Below are 25,741 nucleotides of genomic sequence, written 5' to 3'. Positions count from 1 at the left end.
TCACAATAAACGGAGAAAATATTGAAGTTGTCAAGGATTTCACTAACGCTCATGGAAGCAGTAGTCAAGAATTCAAACGATAGATTGCATTGGGCACATCTGCTGTAAAAGACCTTTTTAAAGTGTTAAAAAGCAAAGATGTCACTTTGAGGACTAAGGTGTGCTTAATCCAAGCCAAGGTGTTTTCAATCGTCTCATATGCATAAAAAAGATGAACAACGAATCAAAAAAAAAAAAAAAAAAAACCAAACCCAGTGCCATCGAGCTGATTCTCATAGAGACCCCACAGGGCAGAGTAGAACTGCCCATACAGCCTCCAAGAAGCATCTGGCAGATTTGAACTGCTGACCTTTTGGTTAGTAGCCATAGCACTTAACCACTACATCACCAGGGTTTGCAATGAATAAGGTAGAATATTGAGGCATTTGAATTATGGTGTTGGTGAAGAATACTGAATATACTATGGACTACTAGAAGAATGAACAAGTCTGTCTTGGAAGAAATATGATCAGAATGCTCCTGAGAAGCAAGGATGGCAAGACTTTGTCTCACCTACTTTGGATATGTTACCAGGAGGGACCAGTTCTTGGAGAAGGACATTATGCTAGGTGAAGTAGAGGGCCGTTGAAAAAGACAAAGACCCTCAACGACATGGATTGACATAGCTGGCTGTATTAATGAGCTCAAACACAGCAATGATTGTAAGGGTGGTGAAGGATCTGGCGCCATTTCGAGCTGTTGTACATATGGTTGCTATGAGTCAGAATCAACTGACTGCACCTAACAGCAATGTGTTGTGAGGGGCCAGTTTCCATCCACTGGACAACTCCAGAGCAGGTAACCACAGCATGTGAGGAGCAATTGCCAAAAGAGTGAAATCTGTCAGGACAGCGACCTGTTGCCCAGATGTCCCCCCAGCTTTGTCCAGGACAGGAATTCCCCAAACACTTGTCGTTTGCACTCCTAGAAACCAGTACACTTAGAGACCTGCTCCTCATTTCCTACTGGGGTCAGATTCAGTCCCTATTTCACACCCCGGACAGCTCCAGAGTTATTTTTTAATTGACAGGTTTAGTGGTTTTCTTTGAGGGTAACTGGGAACTGGGTGGAGTGGAAGGGAAGTTGAGGACATTGTTTTGAAGCTGTCTGCATGACAAACGTTGCTTTTTACATAGATTATATGCTACAGTTTAATAACACCAAAAAAACAAAAATAAACAAAAAACTCGGCTAAATTGTCTATTTATGCCTTTATCCATTTAGGCTTGAATAAGCATCAATTAATTACACTAGAAAATATTATTTTATTATAATATTGGGGTGGCTAATGGAACGCTCCTTGAAAACTCTACGGGGTAGTTCTACTCTGTCCTACAGGGTCGCTGTGAGTCGGAATCGACTCGACGGCAGTGGGTTTGGTTTTTTGGTTTTAATGGAACTCTTGGAAACCCTGGTGGCTTAGTAGTTAAGTACTACAGCTGCTAACCAAGGGATCGGTAGTTCAAATCCACCAGGCGCTCCTTGGAAACTGTGGGGCAGTTCTACTCCGTCCTATAGGGTCGCTATGAGTCGGAATCCACTCGACCGCAGTCGGTTTGATTTTTTTTTTTGGAAATGTAACTTTTTAGCAGCTCGATGAAACAGGGCTCCTTCACCCCCTTCCTGCTGTCCCTGCTCCCCCCATTCCCGTAAGGCCACCCATTCCTCACTTCGTGCACCCTTGGCCCTGCCGCGGCTCAGACCCCTGAGCACCGGCTGGGCTCCCCAGCCGGAGCCCCTGGAGCGTGGGGCCGGACCGACTGGGCATGCTCCGCGGGCCCAGACGGCAGCTGGGAGCCGGCTGGAGCGCTGCGCTCCGCACTTGGTCCCGCCGCCGGGCCTCTACCTGAGCCGGGTCCGCCCCCCGCCGCACCGGCCCGGGCGGGCACCTGGCGGGCGCTGCCGACACAGCAAGGGGGAGGAGACGGCGCGCGGGGCGGGCGCCGCAGAGCCGTGCCTGGCGTTCCTGAGCCGCAGCTGTACTTTTTCCAAAGGAGTCCCACTTTTGGGGTCAGGAAGAGCGGGGCGGGAGGGGAGAGCAAAGTTCCTGGAAGGAGCAGCAGCAGCAGCAGCAGCAGTAGCCCCACAACATGGCCTCTTCGTCCTCCTCTCTAGCTGGAGCGGAGAGCACCCCTCCTGCGCAGGTGAGCGCCGCGCCGCCCCCTTACCTGTGCTTTCGTCCCGGGAGGGGCGCGCGGGGACCCGGGCGGACGGGAGTGGTGGGACGAGGGTCCCGGGAACTCTGGGGACAGAGAGGCGCTGCCTGGAGCCCCGCACTCCTGGGGGTGCCGGAGAGCGCCTGAAAGGCGAGCTGTGGGGGATTCCCAATTCCTGCGCCTCGTAGGGATCGGGCTGCGCCCCGGGCGCGGGGGTCGAAGTTGCGGCCCGGGGCGCAGGCGTGAGCTCAAAGCCGGTCTCAGCGCAGGGAGCATCCCGAGCGAGGGAGGGCCCATGAATTTAGGGTTTCTGTTTCGAAAGTTGTCTAGAAGAAGAAAAGCGCGGCCCAGAACTCCCCTCTTCTCTCTTCTTGGGATTTCTCTGTTCTTGGTTCGCCCCTCCACGTTCGTGCCAAGCTGAACCCTTCCTAAGGACACGACCGAAGTAGGCAGCTCGTTTGGCGGGGAGGAAGGAAATCACCTGGTTCTGAAAGTTACCTTCAGAATTCGGCTCTTTTTTTTGGAAGGTGGATTGAGATACTTCATTTAACCCATTGAAAATATGAAATATACTTTAAAGTTTGCGACATAAAAGTGTAGATCGGTGAGAATACAGTGGCTGTGCTAAGGGGTGGCTTGTGGGGGATTCACCTTCCTGATGGCGCCGTAGTTAATAGCTCAGGCTGCTAACCAAAAGGTGGGCAGTTTGAATCCACCAGCCTGTCCTTTGAAACTCTACGGGGTTAGTTCTACTCTGTCCTGTAGGGTCGCTATGAGTCGGAATGGACTCAACGGCAACGGGTTTGGTGTTTTGTTTTTTTGGAATCTCCGAGAGCCTTTCAAAGGTATTCAAGTAAAAGCACACTAAGTAAAAACCGGTGCTTGAAACCGCAGCTTCAAGATAAATCTTCTCATGCTGCCTCCCCTCCTCCCCCTGTTCCCAGCAGATTGCTACCTTTAAGCCCGGAGGCGTTTAATAACAATTTTGGAGCTGCCACTTTGTGTAAATATAGGATAATTGGTTTAAAACACTCGCGTATGTTTTCATGTGCAGAGAATGTCTACGGAAGGGTACTCGGGAAACAATAGTTGTCTCTGGGGAGGGGACCTGGGGGATGGGTGGGAGGAAGATTTACCTTTCACTTCCCGTTTGAGACTTTTGTTAAGTATATGAGTTACCTATTTTAGGACAAAAATAGATAAATCCGAGGTTGTTGAAAATGAAGCACGTTTGAGTAGCATTTTACTTAGTTTCAAATTACATAAAATTGCCCTTGAAACACACAAAACTCCCAGCCCATAACTTGTCTTCATTCCTGCCTGTCATTTCCGGAAATCCTCACAGAATTAAGGGGAATTCTTCAAAAGAAGACTCTCAACTCTTGACAAAGTTGGTGATTTTTATTGCTACTTTGATTCTGAGTTTTGGTTTTGCTTGTTTGAATGTATGAGGGGCTTGTCTAATTTTGGAAGAGGCCACTTTTAAAAGCTCCCAGGAGTTCATACCAGGGCTCTAAACCCCAGACCTTTTTCAGGAGTGTTGGCCAGGGCACCTAGGCCTTGACAGGAAAACCGGAGGGAGACATTCAGAGCGGGCACGGACTGCTCCTTTAGCAATTCAGGCATCCTTATAATCTGCTGACCTGGGCTCAAACTTGTGCATCTTTAGAGAAGCCAATTTTTAATATTGAAAGTGACTGTAAAATTAAAACCCCTAACATCTCTGAAAGGAAAACTGACTGAAATAAAGCAGTCAGTCAGATATCTCCAGGCCGGTCACTAATATCTAGACGGCCGATTTCTCATAGCTCTCAAATCAGTGGAAGATGAATGAGTGAGTTGTGAATCTGGACTGTAGTTGGACTGTTATTTATGGTGGTTTTCAGTGTTCTTTTTGTGAAGGCATAAATAAATATCTGTTTTGCAGTCAGCACAACGATGTGTTAGGCTCCATCGCAGAGAATGTGGCTCAATGTCCTTTAGACAATGTAAAGACCAGTGGTGTGTTTTGGAATCCAGGAAAACACTGGGGATTTTGAATTCGTTTGCATTTTTGTGGCGGTGATTATATTAGAATTGCGGTTTTCCTTTATTCAGTACTTCAAAACTTTTTTTTTTTCTTTTTGCAGTGTTAATGGGTTTATAGAACAAGTGAATGGGCCGAATTCTACAATAATATTTTGGTCATAGAAGGGAATATAATTGCTCAGGACTCTTAGCAATTGTTCTCAGTTTGATTTCTAATTAGTAACTTCTTGATTTAAAAGTTATCCATTTTTATGCAGATAATATTTGTATAGAATGTGTTATTGTAATTTTAGTAAATCATTGCCCAAATTGGTAATTGTGTGAAATTCTAGCCTATATAAATGGCATTTTTACTTTTATGAATAAGCTAAATACCTGAAATTGAGGAGACCAGCTATCTGACACTTTTATCTGAGAATGATTCTAAGTTAAAACATTGAAACTGATTTTTAATTGGGATTAGTCTTGCTACAACTTCCCCAAACTCACATTATTGAAGTTAACCCTTCTGAAAAGATCAAGGTTACTAATGATCTAATCAGATCTGAAGTAACCTTTCCTTGTATGAATTTATGGGCTGTTGTTCACCTGTTCAGCTAACTCTACTGTTGAGTTTGGCAAATGTGTATGCCAACGAGATGTTGGATTAATGCTAAGGTACCTGGAAAAATGTTGTTAGCTGCCATCAAGTTGGCTCTGACGCATGGCAGCCCCATGTTCAGTGGAACTAAACACTGCCAGGTCCTTTGCCATCCCTGTGATCGGCTGTGGACCTAATTGCTGTGATCCCTAGGGTTTTCATTGGCTGATTTTTGGAAGTAGCTGGCCAGACCTTTCTTCCTAGTTTATTGTAGTCTGGGAACCCTCCTGAAACCTGCTCAGCATCATAGCAACACTGGAGCCTCCACTGACTGATGGGTGGTGGCTGCATATGAGGTGCACTGGTCAGGAATTGGACCTGGGTCTTCTCCTTGGAAGGCCGGAACTCTACCACTGAACCACCACTGACCTCACCTGGAAAAATAGGGCCACAGATTGGCAGTTTTTCATCTTCATCTAATGTCAACAGGTGAAAACAGCTTAAAATTGCCTTCTATCCCTGGTGGCGAGGTGGTTAAGTGCTATGGCTGCTAACCAAAGGGTCAGCAGTTCAGATCCGCCAGGCACTCCTTGGAAGCTCTATGGGGCAGTCCTACTTTGTCCTACAGGGTTGCTATGAGTCGGAATCGACTCGACGGCACTGGGTTTGGTTTTTTTTTATCCACTATATAATGGTTGAAGTTATTTGATATTACCTACTTTCTGTTAAAAAAAAAAAATTTTAAGCACCGGCAGCCCAACTGTGGTTATAGACTGGACGTTGTATTAAACTTAAAGTGAGTATCTGTTTGAGTACTATGTATTTTTTTCTTGATTGAATTCTGAAAGATGTGGTGACATCTTCAAAATCTACAGCTGTTGAAATACACCTTGGATACTTGTCCCAGCATGTTTGAAAGTGATGTTTCTTTCATCAGATTAGTTACTGCAGTTTTCAGATAATATTAAAGAAAGTAGAAATACTGGAAAATTGGCCTTCGATATGTTTTGTTTTCTGGGCAGTGCATGAATACATGGACCTGGCGTGGTAGGGAACTTAATTTAAATGCCACTGTAGAATAAAGATCTGGAGAACTGTGTGTTGCTAAATTAGCAAGGCTGTTTCCCGAGGTGGTTTGAAAATGACTACGGTGATCCATCATTAGCTGCTGTGTCCCTCTAGCATCTAGCTACACGTGTGCACTGTGCTGCTTCTCTGGAGAAGACCAAGGCTTGATGCCAAGGCTTCTCCATACAAGTGCGGGTCTTTCCTTCCCCATTCCTTTTTCCACATTATGATGATGTATATGGAATCTGGTAAAGAATAACTTTGTTGGAACTGCAACTTTGCTCTTTAGCACCAAACACAGGCCTTTGCATGCAGTAGCCCTCAATTAATATTTGTTGAATGAGTGATCAAATAACTGACAAGAAGAACCTGGCATTCAGATTAAGGAGCAGCTGTGATGACTTGATATTCTCGAGCTCTTATACGAAAGGTACTCTTAGGTCAGGTGCACGGTGTGAGCCTTGTTTTTAAACCTTTGAAAAGCTTATAGTCCAATTGGATCGAGAAGACATATGCATCTAGAAAATGTAACTGCTTTGCTTAGGAATAATAACAGCCACGGTTTCTTGTCCCTCTCATGGTAGATGCTTTGCATCCATTGCCCCTATCCTTCAGACCAAACCATAAGGGATGATTTATACACAAAGAAACTGAACTTCAGGAAGGCTATACAATTTGCAGTTTGCAAAGGGCTGAAACTGAACTCCTGTCTCCCTGAGTAATGGAGAGAAAAGTAGTGGTGAACTCAGGAGGTGAAGATTCTCCATTTAACCAGTTCTGTAACTTTGGAATCATATCCCCTCCCTGGATTTCAATTTCTCCATTTGAAAAAGGAGAGAGTTGGAAAAACAGTTTCTAAGGTTCATTCCAACTGTAACAGCCTATGGTTTAAAAAAAAAAAAAAACTTAAATGCAAAGGGAGAGGTATAGAGATTAATAATAAAGCGATATGTTTCCTTGTTACTAAGAGGCATTTTTCATTCTTATATCTTCCTTTGTAAAGTGCCTGTAAAAGTCTTTTGTCCATTTAGAAAATTGGATTGTTTTGTCTTTGTAAGAAAACCAAAACCAAACCCAGTGCCATCGGGTCGATTCTGACTCATAGTGACCCTATAGGACAGAGTAGAACTGCCCCATAGTTTCCAAGGAGCGCCTGGCAGATTCGAACTGCCGACCCTTTGGTTAGCAGCCATAGCACTTAACTGCTACGCCACCAGGGTTTCCGTCTTTGTAAGAGCTCTTTATATACTCTGGATATAAGTCCTTTGTCAGAAAAAGGACTTGTGACTATATTCTCCAAGTCGGTAGCTTGCCTAGTCAAAGCTTTAATCCATTACAGCTTCCCTTAATGTTCAGGAAGTTTCATTTTCCAAGCTTCAAGCTTATTAACTTATGTCCTCTTTTTTTTGTTGTTTTTTTGAGGGAAGTGACATAGTTAGAAATGATCATTAAAAGAATAAGAAACAATAATTTGTAAATAGCCATTCCCTGTCCAGTTTTTAAAGTGCTTTCGTATTATTTCTTTACATTGGTTTTTCACAACAACCATAATCATGTTATTAAAGTAGATATTCTCATTTTATTGAAAAGAAAAGTAAGGTTCAGAGGTTGACTTGTTCTTGGCCTTTATGGAGTTAACAGTTGGGAAAACCAAATGAGGGAAGGAGGGAAGAAATGAGTCCTTGTATGTCCTTGGTGGGAGAGTAGATTGGGGCAGCTGTTCTGGCAAGCAATCTGGCATTACTTAAGCAAATTAACTAGTCATTTACTCTATGACCCATCAATTCCATTCCCATAGGTGGACACTGGAACGTGTCCCACAGGTTCCTAAGAGGACGTGTTCAAGGTTATTCACTGCTGTGTTATTAGTGGTTGAGGGCAGTTGGAGGGCAACCATTGCTGGAAGAGGGAAAGGTAAAAGAGGGACGTAGATCATGGAGTTGTCTGCAGGTGTTAGAAGCTATAGATTAAATAAAAACAACATGGATGGATCTTCAGAATATAGTCCTTGGTAAAAAAAAGTGAAAGAGTGTAAGATATGTAACATTAAATCATTTATGTGAATTAAATATTCATGAGCGTAGCACAGTATACATTTCGTAAGAAAACACTTAAGATACACATTAAGTGCATGAGAATGGCTCTGTGAGACCCTGTGCATGGCAGTGGGCTATGAAGGAATAAGGAATAATAGGTAAAGAATACAAAAAATTAAAAACCCCAGAAACCAAAGCTATTGCTGTTGGGTTGATTCTGACTCATAGTGACCCCACAGGGTTTCCAAGCTGTAAATCCCTATGGAAGCAGACTACCACTTCTTTCTCCTGCGGAGCCGCTGGTGGTTTCGAACTGCCAACCTTTCAGTTAGCAATCAATTGCTTTAACCACAAAATAAAGCAATGATAATGTGTCATGAACTGATGTTGTTAGGTGCCGTCAAGTTGATTCTGACTTGTACTGACCCCATGTACAATAGAACGAAATGCTGCCCGGTTCCGTGCTATCCTCGAAATCGTTGCTAAGTTTGAGCCCATTGTTGCAGCCAGTGGGTCAGTCCATCTTGCTGAGGGTCTTCATCTTTTTCACTGACCCTCTACCAAGCATGATGTGCTTCTCCAGGGACTGGTCCCTCCTGATGACATGTCCAAAGCATGTAAGATGAAGTCTCGCCATCCTCGCTTCTATGGAGGATTCGGGCTTTACTTCTTGCAAGACAGATTTATTCGTTATTCTGGCAGTCCATGGTATATTTAGTAATTTTCACCAAACACTGTAATTCACATGCCTTAGTTCTTCTTTGGTCTTTCTTATTCATTGTCCAGCTTTCACATACATATGAGGTGATTGAAAAATATCATGGCAAACGATACTGGTGAGGAGTGAGCTTCTTAGCTCAAGTAGACAAATGAGACTGTATGGGCAGCTCCTGTCTGGAGGCAAGATGAGAAGGCAGAGGGAGAGAGATGCTGGTTGAATAGGCATGGGGAATACAGGGTGGAGAGGGGGAGTGTGCTGTCTGCCTAGGGAGAGAGCAGTTAGGAGTACTTAGCAAGGTATGTATAAGTTTTTGTATGAGAGACTGACTTGATTTGTAAACTTTCACTTAAAGCGCACACACACACACACAAGACAGTATCATGGCTTGGGTCAGGTGCACCTTAGTCCTCAAGGTGACATCTTTGCTTTTTAACACTTTAAAGAGGTCTTTTGTAGCAGATTTGCCTAATGCAATGTGTCTTTTGATTTCGTGACTACTGCTTCCTTGGGTGTTGATTGTGGATTCAAGTAAAATGAAATACCTGAGAACTTCAATATTTTCTGTTTATCATGGTGTTGCATATTGGTCCAGTTGTGAGGATTTTTGTTTTCTTTATTTTGAGCTGTAATCCATACTGAAGGTTGTAGTCTTTGATCTTCATCAGTAATTGCTTTAAGTCTTCTTCTCTTTCAGCAAGCAAGGTTGTGACATTTGCATATAGTAGGTCTTCCTCCAGTCTTGATACCGAGTTCTTCATATAGTCCATCTTCTCAGGTTACTTGCTCAGTGTACAGATTGAATAAGTATGTTAAAAAGACACAACCCTGATGCACACCTTTTCTGATTTTAAATCATGCGGTGTCTGCTTGTTCTGTTTGAATGACTGCTTCTTGGTTTATGTACAAGTTTCACATGAGCACAATTACCCAAATCCAGTGCCGTCGAGTCGATTCCGACTCATAGCGACCCTATATGGCAGAGTAGAACTGCCCCATAAAGAGCTTTGGAATTCCCATTCGTTTCCAATGGTATCCATAATTTGTTATGGTTCACACAGTTGAATGCCTTTGCATAGTCAATAAAACACAGGTAAACATCTTTCTGGTATTCTCTGTTTTCTGCCAGAATCCCTCTGACATCAGCAATGATATCCCTCTTTGCATGAAAAGTATGAGTAATTCAACCCCCTGAAGGAGACCCTGGTGGTGTAGTGGTTAAAAGCTACAGCTGCTAACCAAGAGGTCAGCAGTTTGAATGCACCAGGTGCTCCTTGGAAACTCTGTGGGGCAGTTCTACTCTGCCCTTATAGGGTCGCTACGAGCAGGAATCGACTCAGTGGCAATGGGTTTTGGGTTTTGAATGGTGAAATTAAAACAACAAAACAAAAACAAGAACATGTTGTACCTTGAAGCAATTTGAGTACATTTTATTGTGATCAACTCTGTCACCACTAGGCCTAACCAAAGCAGCCATATATTATTATTATATGGGACAGATGCTCAATGTGAAATAAAATTTGGATTGGTTTCTAAAATTTCAAGTGAAAGTTCACACTGATAGCAACATTCTTTTCTTTTTACAATATTTACAGTGCAATACATGTGATTTGTTATAATTTTAAAATTATGTTTCTTGTTAATATTGTGTTTTAGACAACGGAGACTGATGTGCCATATAGTATTATTAGTTGTTGCAGAATTAGAATGTAATATGCTAAATATTTAATTCTAAAATACTGAGATTATCCCTGTTATTCTTTATGGACTCACAAGGTACTCAGGATCCCATTGTAGATTGAAATAGCTATTTGCATTTATATTTTATCCTTAAAGGATCTAGATGTGTAATTTTTGTGGCAGATATATCAACTTCTATTTAATACTTGTCTTTCGAGTGAAATTTGAAGTACGATAGATTGCTTTTTAATTTACCTTTCCTTTCTCCTTATTGTTTGCAATCCTTCTGAAATGATAGTTATTTAAAATGGTTATAATTATATTTTATGCACATAGTACATTTTTGTAGAGTCAACAACTATCCTGACTATTTTAAAAAGTCATAATGGTTAAAAATTCAACTCAAAACTCTCAGCCTTTGGAAGTGTTCACACCTCGCTCTTGTGGAGGTATTGCTGGTCTTTGGTACACGAAGTCTGCTGAGACAAGGAGGTTAGTTACTCAATTATTTTAATGATAGAGAGAAATTGACTACACCTTTAGTCATTCCAGTGTTCACCTGCTTGTGGCCAGTTCACAGAGGAGAGTTTCAGGTTTACCTGTAGTCTGCAGTGGAAGGCTTAGCTCTTGTGTAAGAGTCTCATCTATAGTACCATCCAATGAAATATGGACAATAAAGAATTAATTTTAATGCTGTATTCTATCTTTCTCAACAATTTAAATAAAATGGTTAGCCACAGGAAGCACTGAGATCCAGTAGGAGGAATACAAACTAAAGTCAGAGGATATGCAAGTGGTAAAAATGAGATTCAGAAGTGTGGTTCTGAAGTTTTCTGTGATTTAGGCTCCTCATCTACAGAATGGGGAAAGTGGTAACGCTTTATCCATTTCAGAGCTGTGAGAATCAAATCATGTGATTAGGGAATTTATTTAATTCAAATTGCTTTATGCTATATGAATAAATGAATCTCCCTCTGTTGTTGTTGTTGGGTGCTGTTGAGTCGATTCCGACTCGTGACAACCCCATGTAACAGAGTAGACCTGCCCCATAGGGTTTTCTTGGCTGTAATCTTTACAAAAGCAGATCTCCAGGTCTTTCTTCCATGGAGTCACTGGGTGGGTTCGAACCACTAACCGAAAGGCCACGTGCTTACCTGTTGTGTCACTAGGGCTCCTTCTCTCTCTCTCTCTATATGTATGTAAAACTTTTTTTTTTTTCTAACGCACAACTCTTTTCAGTGTAACTGTTCCATTGAACTACTTTAGCATCTTACCAAGTGTGATAAAGCCAAAAAAAACCCTGTTGTCATCGACTTGATTCCGATTCGTAACGACCCTATGATAATAGCAAATACTATCTCAATGATGCTTAGACACTTTAACATTTGATTTTTTAAGAGATTTGGGATTTTTAGCATCTCTTTGAGGGTTTGGCAGTTTTTAATCTTATTAAAGCATTAGGTATGCCAAGAACCTGTGACTCTTTTGAAGTCCAACACAAAACCCACTGCCGTCAAGTTGATTCTGACACATAGTGACCCTGTAGGACAGAGTAAAACTGCTCCATGGGGTTTCCCAGGCTGTAAATCTTAGTAGATGCAGGCTGCTACAACTTTATCCTGGTGGGTTCAGGTCGCTGACCTTTTGGTTAGCAGCTAAGCACTTAACCACTGTACCACCAGGGCTCCTAAAGTCCAACACAGTTGAGTATTTAAACAATAATTCATGTCTCTTTGTGGGCCCTTCCTGCATTTTGCAGACTCTGGATTAAAAGCTGCTAAAAATGGCATGCCTTCGGTTGGTGTGGATGTTCACTTAGGCCTTCACTGAACCTCAAGTGTGTAGCACTGATCAGTCCTGAAATTCTCCAGGCGTTTGAAAGATCAGTATAATGCATTGCTCTCTGAGTTGGGAAATCGGGGTTTAGTCTGTTGCTAAAAATCTACACATGCTGGCCAAATCACTTAACTTCAACAGAGTTTCTTTCTAACTGGTATGATTTCTACCAGCTTAAAGAATCCCCATGCTCTTGAGATCCAAACTGTGGTGAGGCTGTCAAAACTAGCACGTGCTATTTTGCAGACCCTCCCAGTGTGCTAATTCTAAACTGTAGTTTTGCCCGAAAATTGATGAAGACCATGGAATGTTGAGTAAATACAGGGATGTCTAAAGAAGGTCTTTATCTGTTAATGATCACTATCTGCCTGTTAGAAATCTGAGTCATTAATGAGACCTTTCTCTGCCTCTCATATAATGAGGTACAAATACTTTCAGTTCTACCTCAGAAATGTCATTTGAATCCAACCCTCTCTTCATCTCTGTGCCACTGCTTTGGTTCTGGGCCTAATCATCTTTCACCTGGGCTAGTTGAACAGTTGCCCAAATTGTCCCCTTGTTTCCACACTGTCTTTCCGCAGACATCTGGCCTACCCACTTAACTTTACAGAACAAAGATATGATGTCATTCTCCTGGTTAAAAACCTTTTGTGGTTACCTTATAACTAGGATAAATTCCAAACTTCTTAGGGTTGCACAGAAGAACTTTTGCTGTCTTGTCACAAGACAGCTTATTTTCACTCATTGCGTTCTGTGAAACATCTGACCTTGAGACCATGAAGTACTTATTTCTCCCACCTTTCCCCATATGGACTGTGCCTTTTCATTCTTCCATGTCTTTGTGTAAGTCTTCTCTCTGCTGGTTTGTGCCTTTCTCGTTGTTTCTCTTCCTATCAAATCCCTGCAAATCCTAAATCCTTCAAGACTAGCTCAAATATCTCCTCTTCCAGGCAACCTTCCTAGACTTTCCCAGGTGGTGGCAGTCACTCCTTTAGCCTTGTAGTACTTCACATATGTTCTGCTCTCATGGCATTTACCATATTTTATTGGAATCATTTAATCTCTCTTCCCTAACTCAACAGTGGGCTTCTAGAAGGCATATTTAGGTTTTTCTTCCATTTTTGTATCTGTGTTTCCATCTCTAGGAGCTATCTCACATGTGATGCTCAGCTGATGGCTATTGAGCAAATAGGATGCTTGGCAGTTGGACAGTGTTTGCCAGCATGGTCCCCTGTGGGTCAGTGTTAGTTGAGATTATTTTGGCCTTCAAGTATATATATTTTTACATCTACATCTGAAATATACACACATTTACATTAGATGTATATATATAAAAAAATATATATATAAGATGTTGAAAATGAAGGGTATGCATATATAATAGTGTCTAATATCTTTCAGAAGGTTTGACCTCACAACCATTTTAGCATAGTTTAGTGTTGGGATCCCATAGTACCTGTGTGAGCTTGGACAAGTAAATTAACTTCTCAGAGACTCATTTCCTTATCTTTAAAATGGAGGTGCACATCTCATAGGGTTGTTGAGAGAATTAAATGAGATCTTCCACGTAAAGCACTTAACAGCACAGTGCCTGGCCTGTAGTTACCATCTTTTGAGTGTCTACTATTAATAGTGACTTTATGTGTGTAACATTTGTGTTAATGTATGTTAATAGTATGCAGTTCTCCCGTTTATTACTCTGGTAAGGAAGGGACTGTTCTCACAAATTCTCTTCTGACAAAGAACATTTGGTTCCTTTGCTTAAACTCCCTCTTCTTCCCCCCCCCACCATAAAATGGTGGATGTTAGTCTAACTTTTTTCCTTTAAAGTGATCTTTAAAAATAGAGATTACTGAGATTATCAGTTGCTTCTGTTAGGTAGCAGAAAAGTATGTGAAAATTGTGGAGACCTCATGCAAAAGGCAAAACACCAGTGTGTGCTTCTTACACCAGAAATTCAATGCTATGGTCTTTTGATTCATTTGTCAAGTTTATAACGAAAGGATTTGGCAAATGGTATCATAATTAAAGTCCGCATACAGGCTAGGAGAAAATATTTATACTACTGTGACAAAGTATTATATCTGTAGTATATAGAGAGGTCCTAGGTAGCATGAAGAAAAGGACAAAGTACTTAAGGGAAAATGGTAAAAAATTATGAACAGACACACATAGAAGAGAAAAAGCAACTAATGAGTAAACATGTAGAAAAGACATTAAATTCATAAATCATAAGAGATTAAAATAACTAGTTTCCATTTGATAGCATTTTAAATCTATCAGATTAGCCAAAAAGGAAAAAACAACAAAAAAAAACCTATTTAGTCAGAATATTCAGGGTATAGGCTCTTCCAAATCTTGTTAATTTCTGTGTCAGTTTGTACAATGTTTTTGGGAATTTAGTCATATTGTGAGTCTGAATTGACTCAATGACAACAGGTTTGGTTTTTTGTTTTATTTTTATATGTATCAAAATAACATTCTTACCCTGCTCCAGCCACCCAGCTTTGGGAACCTCTGCTACAGAAATGAAAACATCAGTATGTAAGGATTTATTTATAAGGGTGTTTATTATCGCAATGTTTGTAAAGCAAAAACACTGGAAACAACTGAATTTACCTCAATGGGACTGGTTGAATGTGTTACGGTTTATGTATTACATGGAATATGATAAAGATAATGTAAACATGAGAGCTGTACATGGTAAACTGGGAGAATGTGTGTTATTTATTGTTAAGGAAAAAAAGAAAATTACAGAGTAGTGAGCATAACATGAGCCCATTTTGAAAACAAAAAGACAGAAAAAGAAAAGTCATGGTAATTTGCCTGAGTGTAGTAAAGGTTGTTGCCAGACTGGTTATCTCAGAGGATCTTGAGGGGGAGGAGGAACTACTAACTTTTCTTTTCTCTGATATGTTAAAATGAGCGTGTATTTTCTAATTAAAAATCAGACACAGCCAAAAAAAAAAAAAAAAAGTCAAAGAAAAATTTAAGCTAAAGAAAAGGTAGAAGCAAGTTGGTGTCTTAGACATTTTTTATGTTTGTAAAATTTTATACGATCATTGTCGTACATTTGTATTTTTTATTCACGAAGTTACAGAATTCCATTCTCTAAAATGATTGGCTATCTATGTGTGTTGAGGTTTTTCTCAGTGTGAATCAAGGTTTTTTGGTCCCTGTGCACAGAAGCTTTTGGTCCCTGTGCAGTGTTTGGAAGTTACATTTGGAAGTGAACTGGAGCTATAGAGAATTATTATTTGGATATGGCCAGCTTAGTCATGTTTTTATAAGGTGGCACTAAGGATGCTTTTTCCCCTTCTGTTTCTTTGAGCCGGAATTGACTCCATGGCAGTGGGTTTTTGTTTCATGGCCCAAATTGAGGTAGTCTCATCCTCATGGTCCCCCTCTCCCGCCCCCAGGTAAGTAAAGTACTTGCTTCATTGACTCCTCCCATTTTTAATGACCGCTTTGTCTTTGATTGAAGTTTATAGATATACTTAAAAAAGTTTTTTTTATTGTACTTTGGATGAAGGTTTGCAGAACAAACTAGTTTCTCATTAAATAGTACACATATTGTTTTATGACATTGGTTAACAACCCCACGACATGTCAACACTCTCCCTTCTCAACCTTGGGTTCCCTATTACCAGCTTTCCTGTTCCCTCCTGCCTTCTAGTCCTTGCACCTGGGCTGATGTGCCCCTTTAGTCTCCTTTTGTTTTATGGGCTCGTCCGACCTTAGGCTGAAGGGTGAACCTCAGGAGTGACTTCATTACTGAGCTGAAAGCGTGTCTAGGGGCCATACTCTCAGGGTTTCTCCAGTCTCTGTCAGGCCAGCAAGCCTGGTCTTCCTTTTTGAGTTAGAATTTTGTTCTACGCTTTTCTCCAGTTCTGTCCAGGACCCTCTATTGTGATCCCTATCAGAGAAGTCAGTGGTGGTAGCCGGGCACCATCTAGTTATACTGGACTCAGGCTGGTGGAGGCTGTGGTAGATATGGTCCATTAGCCCTTTGGACTAATCTTTCCCTTGTATCTTGTTTTCTTCATTCTTCCTTGCTTCCAAAGGGGTGAGGCCAGTAGAGTATCCTAGATGGTCACTCACAGGCGTTTAAGATCCCAGACCCTACTCACCAAAGTAGAATGTAGAACATTTTCTTTATAAGCTATGTTATGCCAGTTGAGCTAGATGTTCCCTGAGACCATGGTCCCCGCAGCCCTCAGCCTAGCAGTTCGGTCCCTCAGGGAGTTTGGATGTGTCTATGGAGCTTCCATGACCTCACCTTGTATAAGCTGTGCTGGCTTCCCCAGTATTATGTACTATCTTACCCTTCACCAAAGTTACCACTTGTCTGTTTAGTGTTTTTCCATCCCCGCCCCTCCCCTCCCTTGTAACCATCAAAGGTTGTTTCTTTTTGTTTGTAAACCTTTTCAGTACATTAGTGGTCTCATGCAATATTTCTCCTTTTGTGATTGACTTTTTTCACTCAGTTTAATGCCTTCCAGATTCTTCCATGTTATAAGATGCTTTACAGATTCATCTTTATTCTTTATCGTTGCGTAATACTCCATTGTGTGTATGTACCACAGTTTGTTTATCCATCTGTTGATGGGCATCTAGATTGTTTCCATCTTTTTGCCTTTGTGAACAATGCTGCCATGAACGTGGGTGTGCATATGTCTATTTGTGTGATGACCCTTATTTCTCTAGGATATATTCCTAGGAGTGGGATTGCTAGATCTTATTGTTTTTCTATTTCTAGCTTTCTAAGGAAGTACCATATCATTTTCCAAAATGGTTGTATCATTTTGAATTCCCACCAGCATATGTAAGAGTTCCGATCTTCCCATAGTCTCTCCAACATTTGATATTTCCTTTTTTTTTGATTCGTGCTAGTAATGCGGGGGTGAGATGGTATCTCACTGTGGTTTTGATTTCCATTTCCTTAATGGCTGTAGGGTTACTATGAGCCAGAATCGACTCAATGGCAACGGGTTTGGTTTGGAATTTTTTTAATGGGTAGTGATCGCGAGCATTTCCTCATGTGTCTGTTGGCCACTTGAATGTCTCCTTTGGTGAAATGTCTGTTCATTTCCTTTGCCCATTTTTTAAGTTGGATTGTTTGTCTTTTTGTTGTAGAGATGTTGGATTTTCTTGTACATTTTAGAGATTAGACCTTTGTCCGATTTGTAATAGCCAAATTTTTTTTCCCAGGCTGTATGTTCACTTTTTACGCTTTTGGTGAAGTCTTTTCATGAGCATAAGTGCTTACTTTTTAGAAGATCCCAGTCATCTAGCCTATCTTCTGGAGTTTGTGTGTTGTTTGTTGTGGTTTGTAGTCTGTTGATACTGTGTATTAGGACCTCTAGCGTTGATCCTATTTTTTCTTCTTTGAACTTCATAGTTTTTGGCTTTGTGTTTAGATCTTTGATTCATTTTGAATTAGTTTTTGTATATGGTGTGAGGTATAGGTCCTGTTTCATTTTTTTTTGCAGATGGCCATCCAGTTTTGCCAGCACCATTTGTTAAAAAGACTACCTTTTCCCCATTTGATGGACTTTGGACCCTTGTCAAATTCAGGTGACCATAGGTGGACAGATTTACATCTGGGTTCTCAGTTCTGTTCCACTGGTCAGCGTTATCTGTCATTGTACCAGCATCAGGCTGTTTTGACTACCGTAGCTGTATAGTAGGTTCTGAGTTCAGGTAGTGCAAGACTTCCTACTTTATTCTTTTTCTTCAATAGTGCTTTACTTTTCTGGGGCTTCTTCCCTTTCCATATAAAGTTAGTGATAAGTTTCTGCATCTCTTTAAAGAATGTTGTTGTTATGTGGGCTGGGATTGCGTTGTATTTGTAAATTGCTTTGGGTAGAGTTGTCATTTTTACAATGTTGAGTCTACCTGTCCATGAGCATGGTGTGGTTTTCCACTTATATAGATCTTTTTTGGTTTCTTGCAGTAGCGTTTTGTAGTTTTCTTTGTATAGGTCTTTTACATCCCCGGTTAGATTTATTCCTAGGTATTTAATTTTTTTAGGGGCTATTATACATGGTGTTGCTTTCCTGATACCCTCTTCATTATTCTCTTTATTGGCGTATAGGAATCCAACTGATTTTTGTATGTTTATCTTGTGTCCTGTTACTCTGTTGAATCTTTCAATTGGTTCCAGCAGTTTTCTCATGAAGTCTTTTGGGTTTTCTATGTATAGTATTATATCATCTGCAAATAGGGACAGTTTAACTTCTTCATTACCAATTTGAATGCCCTTTATTTCTTTTTCTTGTCTTATTGCTCTAGCTAGGACTTCCAGCACAATGTTAAATAGGGGTGGTGATAAAGGGGATCCTTGTCTCGTTCCTGTTCTCAAGGGGAATATTTTCAGCCTCGCCCTTTTAAGAATGATGTTGGCCTTTGGTTTTTGCATAGATACCTTTTATTATGTTGAGAAATTTCCCTTCTGTGCCTATTTTATTGACAGTTTTTATCAGGAATGGATGTTGGACTTTTGCTAATGCCTTTTATGCATCGATTGAGATGATCATGTGATCCTTTTCTTTTTATTTATGTGGTAGATTACGTTGAATGATTTTCTAATGTTAAACCATCCTTGCATACCTAATATGGATCCTACTTGGTTGTGGTTTATTATTTTTTTAATATGATACTGAATTCTATTGGCTAGAATTTCATTGAGAATTTTTGCATCTGTGTCTTTGAGAGATATTGGTTCCTTCTCTTTTTTTGTGGTGTTTTTGCCTGGTTTTGTTATCACAGTTACGCTAGCTTCATAGAATGAATTCAGAAGTATCGCTTTCTTTTCTATGTTCTGAAATAATTTGAGTAGTACTGGTGTAAGATCTTCTCTGAATGTTTGGTAGAATTCTCCAGTGAAGCCATCTGGACCAGGGCTTTTTTTGCTGGGAGTTTTTTTAAAAATTAAAATTTCAGTCTCTTCTCTTGTTATGGGTGTATGCAGGTTTTCAACATCATTTTGTGTTAGAGTAGATAGTGTGTTTCTAGAAATATGTCCATTTCCACTAGGTTTTCAAATTTGTTGGAGTATAGTTTTTCATAATAGTCTGTTATGATCCTCTTTATTTCAGTTGGGTTTGTTGTAATGTCCCCCATTTCATTTCTTATTTGGGTTATTTGTGTCCTCTCCTGTTTTTCTTTTGTCAATTTGGCCAGTGGTTTGTCGATCCTTTCAAAGAACCGTCTTCTGGTTTTGTTGATTCTTTCTATTGTTTTTCTAGTCTCTATTTCATTGACTTCTGCTCTGATCTTTATTATTTCCTTTCTTCTGGTGGCTGTGGGCATCTTTCGCTGTTCTCTTTCTGTTTGTTCAAGTTGTATAGCTAATGTTTTGATTGTGTCCCTTCTTTTTTGGTATGTGCATCTACTTCTATAAATTGACTTCTCAGGACTGCCTTTGCTGTGTACCAAAGATTTTGATATGACGTGTTTTCATTCTTGTTTGACTGTAGAAATTTTTTTATTTCATCTATTACCCAGTGGTTTTTAAGCAGGGTACTATTCAGTTTCCATGTAATTTTTTTCCTTGCTCTTCCTGTTGTTAATTTCTACTTTGATGGCATTGTGGTCAGAAAGATATTTTGTATTATTTCAGTGTTTTGGGTTTTGTTGAGGGTTGCTTGGTGGCCGATGATGTGGTCTATTCTGGAGAACATTCCATGTGCATTGGGAAAGAATGTCTACTTTGCAGCTGTTGGGTGGAGTGTTCTATGTATGTCTATGAAGTCAAGTTGGCTGATTGTGCCCTTTAGCTCTTCTGTATCTTTGTTGAGTTTCTTTCTAGATATTCTGTCCTTTCCCGAGAGTGGTGTGTTGAAATCTATTATTGTGGAACTGTCAATTTGTCTTTTCAGTGTTGTTAGAGTTTGTTTTATATATTTTGGAGCTCTGTCATTGGATGCGTAAATGTTTATTATGGTTAAGTCTTCATGATGGATTGTCCCTTTAATCTTTATACAGTGTCCTTCTTTGTCTTTTATGGTGGGTTTTGTTTTAAAGTCTATTTTATCTGAGATTAGCATTGCCACTCCTCCTTTTTGGTAGTTATTTACTTGATACATTTTTTTCCCTCCTTTGATTTTTAATACATTTTTACATCTTTGTTTTTAAGGTGTGTCTCTTGTAGACAGCATATTGACAACTCCTGTTTTTTTAATCCATTCGGTTGCTCTCTGTCTCTTTATGGGTGCATTTAAGCCATTTACATTCAGTGTAATTATTGACAGGTGTGAGTTTATTGCTGTCATTTTGTAGGTTTTTTTTTTTTTTGTGGTGCTGACATTTTCTTTGTTCCTCTTACTCACCTGTGCTGAGTTCCTTTTGTTTGTGAGTTTCTTTTTCATTGCTTTCGTTTTTGTAGATTTTGTTTTTGTTGAGACTTTGTTTTTCTTCTTTACTTTGGTGAGTAGGCTTGTTAACTTTCTTTATGGTTACCTTGCAATTTACCCTTATCTTCCTAGGTTTGAACCAGTCTGTTATAACTTGATATCACCTTATCTTCCTCTCCATTAGAAAGTTCTATACCTATACCATTAATTCCCTCTTTTATTGTTCTGATGTTGTTGTAGTTTACAGATTAACTTTTCTGGTTCCCTGTTGTAATTCGTTGGTTTTGGGTAGTCCTTGAGAGTTCATTTCCTAGGTTGGTATCTGGCTGGTATAATCTTGTGTCTTAGATTCAGGCTGTGGTCTAATGTCGTTTGTTCTCAGACCGAAGGACTTCCTTTAATAATTCTTGTAAGTTTGGTTTGGTTTTTACACATTCCCTCTATTTATCTGGAAATGTCCTAATTTCACTATCATATTTGAACAAGAGTTTTGAAGGATATATTATTCTTGGTTGGTAATTTTTTTCTTTCAAGGTTTATGTATGTGTCATCCCATTGCCTTCTTGCTTGCATGGTTTCTGCCAGATAATCAGAGTCTAGTCTTATTGTTTTTCTTCTGTATGTGAGTTTTTGTTTTTCTTGAGCTGCTCTCAGGATTCTTTGTCTTTGGTTTTAGTGAGTGTGATTATGATATGCCTTGGTGATTTTCTTTTGGGGACTATCCTATATGGAGTTCATTGAGCTTCTTGGATGTTCAGATTTTCATCTTTCATGATTTTAGGGAAGTTTTCTGTCAGCAATTTTTCAATGATACTACTCTCTGGGTTAGCCATTTTCTGCCCCTGTCCTGGAACTCGGATCTCTTGTAAATTTTTGCTTTTGATTTTATCCCACATAATTCTCAGCGTTTCTTCATTTTTCTTCATTCTTTTTTCTGATCTTTCCTCATAGAAAGTTGTATCTGTTTTTCTTCAGTTCTGCTGATTCTGTCGTCCATTGTTTCCAACCTGCTCCGCAGCCCTTCTGTGACACAATTTCTGAAATCTTGTTGTTTATCTTTTAGATTTCTAATTGTTTTTTTTTTTATGATTTCTAGCTGTGAATTTATTGTAGCATTTTGTTTCTGAATTATTTTCCTGAATTCTTCCATTTTTTGGTCTGTATTTTCCATGAATTTGTCTATTTTTCCTCGTTTTCATCTGCTTTTTGCTTCAGCTCTTCGATAGCTCTGAATATTAGAGATTTGAATGCCCTGTGAGGTAGTTCTAGTGCCTTGTCTTTGACTGGAGAGTCATCAGGTGTTTTATTTTGGATGCCTACTGGAACGATCATGTCCTTTTTTTTTTTTTATGTTTCAAAATTGTCTGCAGTCTTTAGGACATTCAGTAGATGTTTTTCTTCATTTATTGATTGTAGATCTGCTTGTTTCATCCTGCTTTTTTGTTTTATTTGGTTATGTCTAGCAGGTGGGCTGTGCATTCTGTGTGCTTATCTGCGGTCACAATAGTTTTCACCTGCTTGTCCAATGGGCAGGGCCGGCCACTCAGCTATGGTGCGGCAGGGCAGGTCCAGCTTAAGGGGTTGGGATGGGATGGGTTGTTTGTGGCATGTTCTGGGACCGAAGGGGTGGACTGGAAATCAGTGCTGGTCAGGTTGTGGTAGGCCGTGCCTGTGCTGCTTGGGGTTCTGATGCTCAGCGCACGGTGCAGGTAGGCAGGAAGGAGGGGGGAAGTTGTGATATGTGGAGCTAATCTGGGTGGTTAGCTGATAGGGAACCTCTGCGCGTATCTTTCCTCTCTCTCTGTTCCCTGTCAGTTTCTTACTCTATTCGGTGCTTGGCTGAGTTCTTTATCTTTTCATACGACACTTCAGATTCCAGGACAGATGTTTGTCTGTTTTACTTAGTTTTTCAGGTTTTTGCTGTGCAGGGACGGCGTGGTGCTTCTGTCTATGGTGCCATGTTGGCCGGAAGCTGAAGTTTGTATTTCTTAAAATAACTTTTTTTAAATTATAAAATAGACGTTCACTGCCGAAAAATTAGAAATAGTGTCAGTGGAAAAGAGGAAGACCCTCAACGAGGTGGATTAACATAGTGGCTGCAACAATGGGCTCAAGCATAATGATTGTAAGGGTGGTACAGGACCGGGCGGTGTTTTGTTCTGTTGTGCATAGGGTTGCTATGAGTTGACTCGATGGCACCTAACAACAACTACAACAACACAGTCAAATGAATACAAATGAAACCAACTCCTCCACCTCCAAAACAGAGAAAACATGTCCTCGATCTCTCAACTGCTTGGTAACTTTCTTTCAAGCTTTTCAATACAAATACATTCTGAGGTATGCTAATACAGGTGAAGGCCTTTAAGAATCAGATAAGCCTGAGTTTGTATTAGTAGCATTGGCTGACTTGTGTCTCAGTTTTCTTATCTGGAAAATGGGCACAATAAGTAGTAATAACCTCCCATAGGATTGTTGCAATCATTGAATTGTAAAGCTTAGTACTTGGTTGATAGTAAGCTCTTTTTTATTGCTATGCTTTATAGCCCTGTGGCACAGTGGTTAAGAGCTCGGCTGCTAACCAAAAGATCAGCAGTTCAAACCCACCAGCCACTCCTTGGAAACCCTACGGGGCAGTTCTACCCTGTCTTATAGGGTCACTATGAATCAGAATTGAGTCATTGGCCATGGGCGTGATTTTGGTTTTAAAGGTATCATGTATAATAATTATTTTTTTTTATTACATAAGTAAAACATGTTCAATATAGAGATATCAGTTAAATTTCTTCCTAGCCTTTTTTGTAACATGTCACTCTGGAGTAAGGACCAGGATGCTCCCAGTTAGAGGTGACACCTTGAGGTCTTCCCCACTGCTTCACAAACTGAAGAGATTTATAACTCCTACTGTTGGAACCCATGTAGAGCGTACCAATATACTGGTGCATATCAGCTGGGAAGCTCTGTATTAGAAAATGCAGATACCTATAATGGAGGATATGAAATAGCCATAACTCTACCACTATTTATATTTTGGTGGGTATCTTTTAGACTATTTGTTATCTTTTATGCATTTAAGTAAACTAATTTAGTTAAATGTTTGTAATTTGCTTTTTCCAAATAGCAGTATGTTGTGAATTTGTTTTCTTGCAAACAAAGTGCAGCATATAGCACAATTTTCAATAGCTGCATTCCATGATAAGACTGGGTGGAGGCACATCCTTAGATATTCCCTTGCAATGTGTTACCGGAAGTGGAACATGCGGAAAGGATATGAACTTTTTTTTTTTTTGCTTATGCCAAATCTTATTTCAGATAGATTGTACCAGTTTGTATCTCACCAGCGGTATACAACAGTATACAAGGGGACCTACTTCCTGAAATCTCCCTTGCACAGTATTCTTACTTTTTTCTTCACCTTTGCCAATGTGAATGGTGAAAAGTGGTCTGTGCTGTTTTAAGATGTGATCATAGATTTTTGACCAACGTAAAGGCAAGATATGAAATGCTGGCTTTTAAAACTGAGCTTCGAGGAATAAAGTGAAGAGGAACTAGTACCTGGTGGCTTTACAAATCACCAATTGGATAAAGGCTATTGTTGGTTTCTGAGGTTGCACTGCTCCTTTACATTTGTACTAGGAGCCCAGTTGCTCAGGTGACAACCCAGCTGCCATTTCTACACTCTCCGCTTCTGGTGACAGTTGTATATTCTATTATTTAAACTGAGACTCAACATGGAAATCTTTCTGAAGTGTTTTTTCTCTTTAACATTGGTAAATGTGAAATTGTGAGAGAAAATAGAGGGCAGCTCATGGCTCAAGTGTGGAAGGTTGTGACTTTTTTTTTCATAATTTTTTTTTGAATTAGGCTTGAAATTTTATTCCTTAACAATATTTTCTTAATTTCCATTGACTATAAGGTTTGTTTCTCCAAGTGCTTGCTTTATTTATGAGACGCAATGCTTAGACAAGGAGCCCTGGTTGCTCAGTGGTTAAGTGCTTGGCTGCTAACAGAAAGGTCTGTAGTTTGAACCCACCAGCTGTTGTCCTGGAGAAAGATGTTGCAATTGGCTTCCATAAAGATGACAGCCTTGGAAACCTATGGTGCAGTTCTACTCTGTCCTATAGGGTCACTATGAGTCGAAATTGAGTTGGCTGCAATGTGTGTGGTTTTGGGGTATATTTAGATTATAGCAATAATTTCTCATACATTTTTTATTTTCTTTCAATCACTTTTCTTAATAGAAATTGCAAGAAAAAAAAGTGAACCTTGTATTTAAAATGATGTTTTCTGACTCTCGAATTTGGGTGTTCAAATACAATTTTTACAGGATATGGTATTAATTCGTGATGGGGTTATCATTTTTTTTTTTTTTTTTTGCCATATTCATGTCTGGTAACAGACGCACAAGAAAAACTAGTTCAAGATGAATATATATGTAGCAATACTGTGTTATCGTTCAAATGGGAATATGGTATTCCTAGCTCAACATCTGAAAGACATCCACTTAACGTAAATTTTCTAATGTTGGAGTTAGATTTATTTTAATTTGTACATGCACTTTTCTAGTTTTTCTTTTGTTAAGCAATAGAGCCAAGTTAATTTGGTTGACATGGCCCTCAAGTTTTTAAACTTGTGATCTTCAGATCGGAACCTTTTTTTTTTTTTTTTTGGCCAGAAGCCATCACAAAGCTTGAATTGAAGAAAGGAACATCACAAAAACAAAAAACCATAACGTTCATGCTAGAACATAGTTGCAGATTTGGAAAACCTACAATTCAATAATCAACTTTGCAAAATGTCAATATAACTTTAATTGTAGTGTCTAAAATAACCATTATTCTGGTTTTGGAAGACACTTCATTTCTCAGATATACTCCCCATCCTTATCTCTGGGCCTTTGTTCAGACTGTTCTCTGTGTATTCTCCCCACCCTTACCTCCTCCAGAAGGGTCTCCCGTACTCTACACCCATCTTATGAATGTCACCTCTTTTGTAAAACCTTGGATTTGTTGAGTCTCCCACCAGCAGATATTTGTGCATGTGTATGTTTATTTTCAGAACTTGCATGCTTTTATGCATTATTCCTTTAATTTGTTGATACTGGCAGATCTCTGTGTGCTAGGTATTAGGTTTACAATGGCAAATTAAATACCATCTCTGCTCTCAAGGACTTTGCAATGTGCTAATATACATATATATGGATTTATAATGAAATGTTTCAACAATTTTATTTTAAATGTCTA

At 39.8% G+C, this 25,741-nt stretch overlaps 1 protein-coding gene across 1 annotated transcript in view; it reads left to right on the top strand.

Annotated features, from left to right (window-relative positions):
* Positions 1–2,076: 2,076 nt before the first annotated feature.
* The window catches only part of ANK3 (ankyrin 3), a 713,581-nt gene continuing 689,916 nt past the window's right edge, over positions 2,077–25,741 (top strand). Inside the window, exon 1 of the mRNA XM_064269618.1 lies at positions 2,077–2,183. Coding sequence (XP_064125688.1) covers positions 2,130–2,183 — 54 coding nt within the window. The 5' untranslated portion in view covers positions 2,077–2,129. The remainder of the gene's footprint in view (positions 2,184–25,741) is intronic.

This window comes from Loxodonta africana, chromosome 16 (genome assembly GCF_030014295.1).
Source record: "Loxodonta africana isolate mLoxAfr1 chromosome 16, mLoxAfr1.hap2, whole genome shotgun sequence".
Taxonomy (NCBI): Eukaryota; Metazoa; Chordata; class Mammalia; order Proboscidea; family Elephantidae; genus Loxodonta; species Loxodonta africana.
This window is presented reverse-complemented; position numbering and strand designations above follow the sequence as displayed.